Below are 12,722 nucleotides of genomic sequence, written 5' to 3'. Positions count from 1 at the left end.
ACTTGTAAACCGACGTACAATTCAATTTAATTTCAATTTAATTACATTTTATTTATATAGCACCAATTCATAACAGTTATCTCATATCACTTTTCATAAAAGAGCAGGTCTAGACCGTACTCTGTGATATTATTTACAGAACCCAACAACAACACTGATGTACATGAAGGACTCACTTTCTAACTGCATGTGCCAAGAAATTTGTCCAGGAGAACCCTATAGAACCTTAAACATGTTAGAAATACAATCATAAATGCTGTTAAAATAAATAAAAGGTTACAATCTAAAAAAACAACAACTCTTAACTCCTGAGAAACAGAGCTTTTGGGAACTAAATGGAAAAGAAAGGCCTCTGCTCAATTAAATCAGCTTCACTTTTATAAATCTCTAATTGCTGGCTTGCTACTCTCACGTTTCCTGGACAACATTCCACTTTTACAGTATCGTGCATTTCCAATTTTTACTACATTTCTTCTGATCCAAATGCAAGGAATCACGGAGTACGACATAATCACAAGGACAGAACTGATTTGTAAAATGTTATTTTTTCCTTAGGGCTGTGTCATAATTAATTTCAGGCAGGTGTTTTGAGACAGAAGAACTTCCAAATTCACACAGACCGCCATCATCTGTCCACCATAAACAACCCAAACATCGGTGCTTTCACTGCCAGCATGAAACTAAGACATAAAAAGCACAGATACAGATGTACAGGGAGGAAGAAGTTTAATTATGTGCATCATATTAACTACTTTTACTTTAAAACATAAGCATTTAAATCTGTGTATAGATAGATCCTAGCTATTGACCACTGATGGATGTTTGAAATATGATTAATTCTGTGTTGAGGCATGTTGTGAAAAGTTTGCTAGGATGTGTGAACTTCTCTGGGACGTTGGCCCAGGTTTGGACAGGGCAGACCAGAAAGGGTTAATGCGAGAGGATGTTTGTGTCAAACAGTGGAAAAACAGTATTGCTGCCAGATTTTGGGAGCGATTGATTGCTTCTTATGCGAGAAGACGTAGACAACAGGAAGATATGTTCTGTGTATAAAAATGTGTAGATTCAGACTTGATCCTCTGTCTTTTTACCATTTCATAAACACCATGCTGTGTGAAAGGTTCCCTCACTTCCTGTACTTTATCGATCAGAATTTAGACGATGTCATAATGTTGATGATGTCATAAACACCGTTCTGAGGGGAAAGTGATGTCACTGCCTGCTTCCACATTCTGAAGATCAAAGCCACAGAGTGAACACATTCTGAAACTTCAGCTCCTCAGTCTAATCAATCATTTACAACTGAGCTTCGTGTACAGAGCCCAGAAAAACAAGCGGTGGTTAACACAGTCGTTAAGAGAGAAGAAAAATGAGCTGCATCGAGGAAACGGTCCCTTCTGAGAAGTTCTTTGACAATCTGGGCATGGACGTCAGCCAAGAACAAGCAGATATATCTGACCAAGAAATCAAAGTGGACTTGGATGCAGTCATTCAACAACTGGAAGGAATAGATCTCCAACTGCAAAGGTACGCTAGACAATATGAGAAAAAACAACTAGCAGAGCTCCATGAAAATAGCCAAACTCAAAAAGAATTGGATGCAATGTCCAACGCTATGCAAGTGGCGAAAGAAGCCATTTTGAACGCCAATGAAGCTTTGGAAAAAGAACGTCAGGAGCTACACAATATGACACATGATAAATCCTTTGATGAGAACTATGATAAAGTCAAAGCAGAGCTCTTAGCAGCAAGCCAGCAAAACGAGGCGTTGAGACAAGAAATTCAGGAGCTCAGGAGAAGACCCCAAAATGAACCATCTTTGGAATTGTGTAATGTCATTAAGGAGGAAACAGAGGCCATGAGGCTCCAAAATTACAGCATACAAGAGGAAATCCAGGAGCTCAAAGAAAAGCGTAGAAATTTAACTGCTCTGGATGAAACGTATGACACACTGAAAGCAGAGAAAGAGGCGATAAGCCAGCAAAATGACGACCTGAGACAAGAGATTCGGGAGATATCCAAAGATCTCCGATATGAAAAGGCTCTGCGGGAAATGAATGAGCAAATGGAAGTTTCCAAAGTGACCATCAGCCAGCAGAACGCAGCACTGAAAGAACAACGCCAGAAGCTCTACAAAGATTATGAAGATCAAAAGATTTTCGGTGTCATGTGTAGGGAGAAGTTGCACAACATGGGATTTATGTGCAGAGAAAATGAAGACATCCAAATAGACATTGAGGACCTTACCAGTAGGATCCAGAACAGAAAAGCCATGAAAGACAAATATAAAGCCCTGAAAGCAGAAGAAAAAGTTGTCTCTGCAAAACAAAATGAGCTTCTTAAAACACTTGCAACGCTCCACTCAAAGTTTCGAGGTATGAAAGAATATGAAGGCAAGTGTGGTCCGCTGAGAGAGGAGATAGGAGCCTTAAGACAACGCAACGATGAACTCCATCAAGAAATCCAACAGTGCAGTGAGGAGATAGAAAACAAAACTGTTACAAAGGCAATTTATGACTCACTGAAAGGAGAGAAAAAGAATCTAACGCACAGAAATAAAATCCTGAAAAAAGAAATTCAGGAGGTGGAGAAAAGGCTTGTAAAGGAACAAGCTTTGGTAGACAGGAATGATGTCGTGAAAGAAGAAAACGAAGCCTTGATCCAACAAAACCACACATTACAGCTGGAGGTTGAAGAGCTCTACGGCAGACTGCAAAGTGAAAAAATACTGGAGGTCCTGCACAAATCGCTGACAACGGAAAAAGATGCCACGAGTCGAAGAAATGATGTACTTCGACGAGAGGTCCAGAAGCTCAAAGAAAAGCTGAACAGTGAAAGAGCTTTAGAAAGTGCACGCAATGCAATGAAGGCTGAGAAACAGAACGTCGACCGAGAGCACGCAGCCCCTGCAGCAAGAAATTCAAGACCTGAACAGCTCCTGAAGAGCTATATGGAAAGCTGACATACATTGTTTTTGCTTTCCAAGGGAAAAAAGGGTATGGATTTAATTTAAGCCTCACACAAAAAGGTGCTGGTTTAATTCCTGGGTCTGACTCTTTTTGTGTGGAGTTGGATTTTCTCCGCTGTGTGAATGTGTGTGAGTGGTTGTTTGTTTCTATGTGCCCTGTGTTGGACTGGCGACCTATCCAGGTTGTTCCCGGCCTCTCACCTAATGTCAGCTGGGATTGGCTCCAGTCGAGCATATGGATGAAACTTCAGCCTCACACAAAAAGGTGCTGGTTCAATTCCTGGGCCTGACTCTTTTTGTGTGGAGTTGGATTTTCTCCTCAGGTTGACCTAAAAATACCAAACCACAAACTGAAAGAGGGGCAGCACAGTGGCGCAGTGGTTAGCACTGTTTGCCTCAGAGCAAGAAGGTCCAGGGTTTGAACCTTGGTCGTCTGCGTCTCTGTGTGGAGTTTACATGTTCTCCCCGTGTCTGTCCCGGTTCTCTCCGGGTGCTCCGGCTTCCCCCCACCGTCCAAAGACATGCAGGTTAATTGGTGACTCTAAATTGTGCTTAAGTGTGAATGTGTATGAATGGATGTTTGTTTCTATGTGCCCTGTGATGTTTGATGTTCTCCCCTCTCCACCATGGGGTTACTCCACGTGCTCCAGTTTCCTCCCATACCAGAAAACATATATAATATGTGGATTCTTAATTGACCTCAAAATAAATAAATAAATATATCAATTAAATAACTTTATTTCTGTTATTTCTGGTTATTTATTGATAAATAGTAGTTTTAAGGTGTTCTAATTTGATATTTTTATGCTAAAAGAGATCACATATTTCTCACACCAGCTTCTCTGCACTGGCTCCCTGTAAAATCCAGAATATAATTTAAAATCCTTCTGGTCACCTAAAAAGCCCTTAAAAGGTCAGGCACCATCATATCTGAAATAGGGTTGGGTATCAAGAACCGGTTCCAAGTTGGAACCATTACCAGACTTTCAACAGCAGTGGATTAGTTAAGAGACTGTGGGAAAGTTGGGATAAATATTTTATGGATCGTGTTATAAGTTACTTTTCTATTCAAATCACACACACTGGTTGTTGGAGCAATGATGATTTCACACAGGCAGAACTGGACGGTACCTTCTGGCCTTGAGCTGCATTAGTGTCCAGCGGTCGGTCCAGCAATCTGTTCCTTTATAAAGTCCAGGTCCTCGGGCAGCACCGGGCCATGTTGCTCCATCACAGGCTTCAGGCCATTGTCGTTCACCGGGTAGTCAAACGTGGCTAGAGAGGCAGTCTCATGCTGCGACAGAAACAGACTCATTAAAAGTCTTGGAGGACTCGGTCGACTCAACATGACATTTACATGCACAGTGCTACAAAATAGATAATGTTAAATTAAACCAAAAATGTGACCATACATATTGCTGTGAATAGGGTCATAAAAATATATATCTACTGAATATATTAAATATCTTGTACAGCCGTACACGTACTTAAACTATATCAACATGGTCTATGTTAAGAAAACGTAAAGATGATCGACATTTTAGAGCTGCGTGATGTAGCGTGATAAAACCATCTGCACCACACTTATAGTTCTTCTTGTTTGCAAACAAGAAACAGCAACTATCCAATATATCTACGTTCTTTTCCCATTAATGTTTGGAGTTTACTTTCATAGGCCATTTGAGGCTAAAAAGACCTGTTCTCTTTAGGTCTGGATGCACAGCTTACTGGTGTTTGGGCTATATATCAAAATCAAATGGTCATAAAAGGTGTATTTGTTGTCCCATCTTGGTTCACTCAGAAAACTGAAGCTTTGATTTTAATTATATTTATTTTTTCAACAGATTCCACAAAATTGTTTTAGGTTAGTTAAAAGCAAAAATAATTTAATGAACTTGTATAAGAGTAACACAATGAATGTCAACTGATCCAATTAAAAATAAAACACTTCTGATCAACAATATATTTAAGCTTACCTTTCAATATTTATTTGGAGTAGTAAAAATATACATTTATGTTCAATTAATTAAAACATTAGGTTTTCATTCAATATTTTTTTTCAAAATTAGACACAATTCAAATGTTTGTCAACTGGTCCCACACAAATCAATTTCAACTTCATTTTGTTATGGACTTTATTCACCAACACATCACTATCATTTTGGTGCAATTGGTGAAAAAAATAATACAGTAAAATTATTGGCACTATAAAGTGTAGAAAAGTTTGCAAAATAATGTTTAGTTGTCAACAATTTTGATGATGCTTTGCTTACAATTCTGCCTATTCCACAGAACACAGCGTCCAAATCAATGGCTCATTCATAGAGTTTGTTCTTGAGCATCTGTACCTTGGTTGAGAGTTTGCTAGCATCTAGTTGAAAGAATCACTTGTGAAGTACCTCAAAGAAGGCTTTAAGGTTCTGAGGATAACTGAGGTTCAGTGCATAATTACACCTATTAAGAGTGCACGTGTAGAGGCGACGTCTCCCAAGTCATGCAGAACTTCAGCAGCCTCGGTGACTATCCCAACATCAGCTGGAGGAGCGGTGGCATCACCTCCCTCAACACGGATGCTGTAAAGATAACTTGTCCGAGCTCGCTCGGAACAGCTGTAGCGTCAGATCCTTTACATAGGACAGAAAGAAAGTAGAAAAACAAATTATGAAATCACAAACAGATTTAGCAGAATTCTAAAGAGTAATGTTTGCATTTCAGGTGTTCTTTATGTAATGATTTAACAAAAATAGAATGAGATGGCATGAGATGATAGATGCTGTGAATAAATGGCGGGTTTGCCAAAATGAAGAGTTTCCTTAGCATAATTAACACAAGGTAACGACAGAGTAACGTTACACAACCGCTAACGTTACACGTAGGGGTAAGGGAGGAGGAAGAAACGTTTCAACTATTCGCAGCTTCTCTAGGTCGGCTTGGAGAGGCCTCGAGCAGCCTCTGCCAGACCTCACCAAAACCCTGATGCTAATTATTATAAATAAGCTAAAGAGGAAGCTATCGTTTTGTTATTTTGCAGTGTACTTTCAGTTTGCCACAAATCTAAAATCTTACAGAGACAGACAGTTTATGCATCTGCAGAGCAAACAGGAGAGATGTTCGTTCCCACAAGATGTCACTCAGTTTATCATGTTAAAGATGATTAATTTTATTGGCATTTCAGATTTGTTTCTTACTGCTGCTGTTAGGGATGAGCGAGTACAGCATCATCTGTATCTGCGTTAACTATATGAATTATCTGTATCTGTACCCGGACTGGGATTTAACCCGGAAGTGGGTCGGGTTGTCTTGAAATGGGCGGGACTTTAAAAAAAAAACTGGTTAGAGCCAGCTGACGGTTTAAAAAAGAAATAAAAATCTCTGACAGGCAGAGACGCAGCGCGAGTCGCATTCTACCAAGCACCACGTCTGAACAAACCCCACGTTTACCAGAACTCTACTGGTTAATAAGTAAGTAGTACTACAAACCAGAAGTAAAAAACAAACCTGAAGCTGAAGAAACCCTAAACGTTAACGGAAAAGACCCGCGAACCTGAGTGACTGAGGGAGAGACAGAGAGAGAGCTGTTCTCTTCTCAGTGTTCTGTGTGTGAGTGAGCAGAGCGGGACACAATAAATCTGTAGGGGCGCTGTGACTAGCCTATCACAGAACGCAGACACAGTCAGCTACCCAATGAGGATTTTTATCCAATCCGAGCACAGATACTGACTCGTGTTACTCTGCAAAAGTGCTTTATCCGTACCGGATACTCGTTTCAGCCGAGTATCCGGCTCAACTCTAGTTGCTGGATATTTTATTCCATATATGAAAATACTTTTTATGTGTCATATTTAAACTAAAAAGAAGCACCACTTGTTGAAATTTTGCTTTTTGAGTTTAGCCTTAAGTATCTGAAATTCAGATTAATTTGTGGGAATTTGACAAAATAAAATGATCTATCCAAAAACATTTGCTGTGATAATTTGCTTCCTAAGGACCATCATTTTATTTGGATCCCTTTATTTCTAATTCCCTCGTCTATATTTTGCTCATAATTTGATATGAAGCCACATTGTTGTCTTTTCTGATTCTGTTTACACTGTTTAAATTTTGATTCTGCATTATTCTTGATACATATGACACAGCTCTCTCTCAACAACGTGAATCTAGACCAGCAATGCTCTACTGCCTTTTTCAGGAGAGGAACAGAATCACAGTGGCAAAAATGCAGGATTTTCTTAATTTAAGATTTTACATGTGGAAATGGTTCCGATTCTGTATGAAAGATGTGTAATTTTAAGATCAGAGTCATATTTTCAAATATTTTGACAGCATATTATCAAAAATACATTGGTTTGACAGTGGTACAGTTAATTTTGGTTACATGATTCTGTAGTTTTAATGTAGTATTTTGTCTTTGTGTGTTTGTCCTTAAGCCCAAAGCAACAAAAGTCTACATTTGACAGTGCCCTCTCAAGCAGCAACTACAACAAGCTCTGTCACAAGCAAAGCCATCTGGCTATTCAGGTAAAACAAAATATTGTGTAGTGCTTCGCACCTCAGATGTTGTAAGAGGTTTACCGTCATCACAGAATATACATACTATTCCAAATTAAAATGAAGCAGAATATATTTTGATTTATGAAGTTATGTGTATATATGTGTATAAAATGTAATGCATACAAAAGTTGAAAGGACAATCTGATGATTCTCCATTATGCCTGGCATTAAAGTAGCTTTGAGTACGATGCATTAATAGATTTCTTTGTATTTTACAGCCTCCACCGGAAAAGTTCTCCTGCTACAAAATCTGATTTGAACGGCTAATGTAAATTAAATCTAAAACCCTATGCACCTCTCATTCTTAGTTTTAAGCTGACTTTTATGCTGATATGAAAATCTAGTTCAGATGAGGTTTGATTTATTTCTGTCTGTATTTTTCAGATTCAAAATTTTCCACTTGTTTTGATTCAGAGAGGCAATATTTGTTACGAGGGTGGTGTGGTGTGGGGACAGAGAGGACCCAAACGCAGCACTCTGAGCGAAGGAGGCTTATTTAGGGAAAAGGGGGTTGAGGGAGTGGAGGGAGAGGTGGATGCCGAGGAAACACTGGCACAGAGAAACCGACCGGACGGGAGCCAGGGAACACTGGGGCCAAGGAAGGGAGGATGCAAGGGAGAACTGGGAGGACGCCGTGGGGGAAGCCCGAAGAGGAGAGGTCCGGAGGACGAGGGTGAATGAACCGGGTATGGAGCAACGACGATCAAGCAAGAGTGGAGAACCGGGGTTGAAATACAGGCAGGGATGAGGTCGACTACTGGCAGGTGTGGCAGGCTGACGAGGTGCAGGTGCGGGTCGTTGGCTGAGCTCAGGAGCAGAGACAGAGAGGAGGAGCACACAGGGGAGAAAACACAGGGAGGCAGGCAGGGAACAGAAAACCAAGGAAAAAGCAGAATAACTGATAAAAAGGAGAAAAAGAACAGGACACTCACCGTCAGCTGGGCTGCCACCACAACACTATATGGCTTATTACACAGTGCATGAGTGGGAATGCATTCCTAAAAGTCTCTAAATTAACTCAATATCTCATAAGAAATAAATCTAAAATATCAGTGAATTAAATCATATTCCTGACATGAAAACCAGAGTGAAATTTGGGGTAATGATTACCTCTCCTTTCTCCTCTCCTCTCCTCTCCCCTTCTCTTTCTTCCACTCTCCTCATCCATCCTCCCTTCTCTCTTTCCTCTGTCCTCTCTTCTCTGTATTATTCAGTGTTTCCAATACTGAGAGACAGGAAATAAAGTTCAGGAATCACTAGAGTTGTTGTGCATAAGGTCCATAAGGCCAGATTTACTACAGGTTGTTTGTGCGTGTACAAGCGAGTGCAAACCTCAGCTGTTATCGGTACCAAAGTCCTTTTAGGCAAGTCATGCCACTCGGCAGCCATCTTGGCAACGCTTCTGGGCAGCAATTTCATACTAACAAAACCAGGCTCCTATCTGAATGAATGGGGAGAGAGCCAGAACTGAGCTTTCACTGGTCACTGGGACATAAAAACTACATGAATAGAATCAGCAGTAAAATATGATAAAAATCCCTGAAAAAGTTTGACGACTTTGCCCCAAAATAATGTTTAAAAAGAGTTTTTCCCCACCGGTTATGCTTCTACTAAGCATGTGTCAGTGGAACCACACGATTGGCTGAAATATGATTCATGTTTTGGCTGTTTAAAGCAGATGATTGGCTTTTTAGCGGGAGGGGCGGGATAACCGCCATCTTTGCCGTTACGGGCTTTTCCCATAGAGTTGTATTGGGGATGTGATTGAACGCTTCCTCTTTCCTCCTCAGTTGGCAGTCTTCTCCTTTTTGTATGATTCAAAGACAAAATTTCTAAACTTCCTAAACTTAGTGAAATTATTTCAAATGTTTAGGATGGAAAGTTAGTAGTGTTACTAGTAGTGTGTGGCGTTGGAAGGAGCACGCATGGGACGAGCAGCAGAGCAAACTAAGCTGAACACACGTTTGTAATGTTTTTTACAAACGTCTTGGCATGTGTGAGCTACAGGACACTCAGACAAGCAGCATGGAGACATTTTATTGATTATTGATGTATTTTTGGACGTTTGAAGCTAAGATACCGCTCACTGCAGTTGAGTGGATAAAAAAACGTGTCTCAAACTCACAGAAGAACACGGATGTTAACAAAACTTCACCAATCCTTCTATTGACAAAAGGGTGAGTAATTGATAACAAAATGAGTCTTAGGGTGAACTATACCTTGTTGTATTGTCATGCAAACTTGCTGGAAAATGTTTTATTGAGAAAATTATTTCTTCACTTAAGAAAAATAAATGGGTTGTTAAATGAAACAGTTGCCTCATTTTTTTGTTCATTGTTTCAATAAAGAAAAACATTAAGAACAAATTTAACAAATATTATGTAAAATGTTGTGTAAATGTTACTTAAATATAGTCTAAAAATAAAAGTTAGAGAAGGAATTTAAAATTTGTGATTGACTCAAGAAAGTTCCACTTTTTGACTTAAGTTATGAAAATAAAAATACCTTGTGCAAGATATTCAAATTTCTGAGATGCACCTGTAGATGCACTATCCACCTTCTTTAATTTAGAGAAGTCAGTTGTTTTGAAAAGACAAATGGTGTGTCTCCGCCTCCCTGATGGAAAGATGACCACAGATCCAACAGAGATGAGGAAGCATAATGGATTACTAACTAGATCATCTTTGTATGAACTTGTAAATGTACTTAGTTACACTCCACTACTGGAAGTATTTAAATTGATGTGCAAAAATATCAGTCTGTTCAGTAGATGTTGAGATTTCTTTGAATTAAAAACAAAAGAAACAGAAACACAGACTGACCTCACGATGGCGCTCTGGAGTCAACAGCCAGCAGAGAGCTCTCTCTGTCTCTCACAGTATAGCTTTGTCCCTAACTCTTAACCATCACAACTAAATGACCCAAACCTTCATTGAACTTAAACTTTATTTAATCTTCAACCTAAAACACTCTTTTAAAGGTCTGTCCAAACTGAGGACAGACAAAACGTCCTCACTCCCAAGGTCTCAAACTCTAATTGGTCCTGACAATTATAATTACAGACACAAAATTTTGATTTCTGTTACATGTAATCAATAATTATTTCAATAATCTTCAGGCTGTTCTTTGTTCAGCATGTTTGGAGATTTAAAATGTGTCTGTGGACGAACTGAACCTGGAAACTGTGGTCATGTTTGTCCTCACAACATAACATAAAACCATGAAACATTAAATACAAACATTGTAATGGTAAAAAAAATCCATCCTCTGTCCTTTCCTAAACACTTTTCCTTGACTTTGATGGAAAACGTCATGAGGTCAAGGAAAGATGTGAAGGAGAATTCATAAAAGACAACCGCGGTGCTCAGAGAACCAGGCTGCACTTACACCAGCTTCTTTTAACCAACTTTATTTATAACACGCGGAAGATGAGTACAGTGACAAACTCAATGCTGCTCACTTCAAAAGGTTTCCTGTCCAACACAGAATCACACCTCCTAAGAAAGGATGTTTCATTTGGTACATTTAACCATCAGTTAGGCTGCTCATAGGAAGTAACAACAACATAGATACTGCTGAAAAAACAAAAAGGATTAAAATGCTGACACAATATAATAACAAAATCAATATACAAGTAGAGAAAGTTGAGCGTAAGAGTAAAATGTATTCAAACATAAATATAGAGTTTCCTGGGATGGGTGCTTTTGATCTTGTTTACACATTAGTTAAATAGATGCTCTGTTGTTTCTACAGGTGCATCTCAAAAAAATTTAAAATCATGGAGAATTGAAACTTTTTAGATTAAAGTTATAATAAATATACTACATAAAAATTGACCTGAGAATCAATTCAAAACACCTGCAAATGTTTCCTGATCCTTTAATCTCTCAGTCTGGTTCAGTTCACATAAACTTGTCCAAGATATTGTAATTTTTTTAGATGATCCTGTACATTTATCATACATACATCTATCGTGGTGAAACTATAATGGTGAGTCGCTTTAAAGGCTGCTGTTGCAAGGAATTGTGGGACGGCAATATCTCCTTTCCTTTCATAAAGGATGGTCCAGTGTAGCCTTTGCTAAAGGAACTAAGAAAGGAAGCATTTAAGAGCCTTTACTTAGCATTTAGAGAAATCAACCAACTTCTTTGATGGCGCCACTTAAACACCTCGGGGTCATTTCTGGACTTGGTTTCTGGTAACATACCGTAATGATGGTTTTTGATAGTGAACCTAACAGTAAAATGTTCCCTGATTTGTTCTTCAATCTTGCAAAATAGAACATCTGCTTTCAGTATTATTAAACTTGACTAAGACTCTGGCAGCAGCTGGTTAAGGTCAGAGAAAGATGGTGGTCTGGTTTATTACAGTAAAAGTGACTTACAAACACTAAACAGCACGAGGCGAGACAAAGGCCAGTTTGAAGAAAAGAGTCTGCTGCTGCTTTTTAAAGGCGTGAAGAGACTGAGGAACGTAAGTCTAAAGAAAGAGCGTTCCACAGTGTCGGAGCCAATACTTCTACTGTTTTCAGCATCTGACGCCGTCACTATGGAGTTTTGGTAAAAGCTGAAATGGAAGCGCAGAGAAGTGTGTAACACTCTGTCTCCTTAAGGCGGCGTTCCAGGTGAAATTTCCGACTGGGAACAAAATCCAACTTCATGTGTCAAATGCAGCATTACTGCCTGCTGTTCTGACCCTGCCTGCCTGTTTCAAGTAAAACTGACCTTTGTCTTTATATTGTCTGTCTCTGAGTCATGCGAACGGCTTCACCACTGCCAGTTTCCTTACTTTATTTGTGGCAATGATGTGTTTCATTGAAAAGAAGAAGTTAAAAGTGTGAAGAGCTATGGAGGTGTTAATTCGACTCTCAGAAGCGACTCAGTTGAGATGAGCGTTGTCCCACTTCCTCTTAGTTTGCTTTAATTATTTTAATAGCAGAACATAAAAAATAACCTGAACAGAAATATAGATGTTAAAATGACTGCATATCAAACAATAACAGCTGATACAGAAATAACAGTAAAAACTAATACATGTTTAACTACAACACAGCACTAGCACATTAAAGTGCCCGACAGCAAGTTCATCAAGCTAAATGTCCCATATATTATCATAAAATAATTCAAATAATAAAACATTTATCAGTTCTCAGTGTAAATTACCTGTAATGATATGAGCTGTAACTACACTGTGGTCTCTTATC

At 39.1% G+C, this 12,722-nt stretch overlaps 1 protein-coding gene across 1 annotated transcript; it reads left to right on the top strand.

Annotated features, from left to right (window-relative positions):
- The first annotated feature begins 1,369 nt into the window (after nt 1-1,369).
- On the top strand, nt 1,370-2,962 carry LOC119917872 (protein Daple-like). The gene has a single exon (XM_038738289.1). It carries the CDS (start codon nt 1,370-1,372, stop codon nt 2,960-2,962), a length of 1,593 nt encoding a protein of 530 aa, XP_038594217.1.
- The last annotated feature ends 9,760 nt before the right edge of the window (nt 2,963-12,722 follow it).

This window comes from Micropterus salmoides, unplaced genomic scaffold (assembly GCF_014851395.1).
Source record: "Micropterus salmoides isolate LMB-PRFRI ecotype aquatic unplaced genomic scaffold, ASM1485139v1 Ms_hic_scaffold_2299, whole genome shotgun sequence".
NCBI lineage: Eukaryota > Metazoa > Chordata > Actinopteri > Centrarchiformes > Centrarchidae > Micropterus > Micropterus salmoides.
This window is presented reverse-complemented; position numbering and strand designations above follow the sequence as displayed.

Bases quoted from the DNA above. Each gene is read 5' to 3' on its own strand.
- LOC119917872 (XM_038738289.1), top strand. From the start codon at position 1,370: ATGAGCTGCATCGAGGAAACGGTCCCTTCTGAGAAGTTCTTTGACAAT.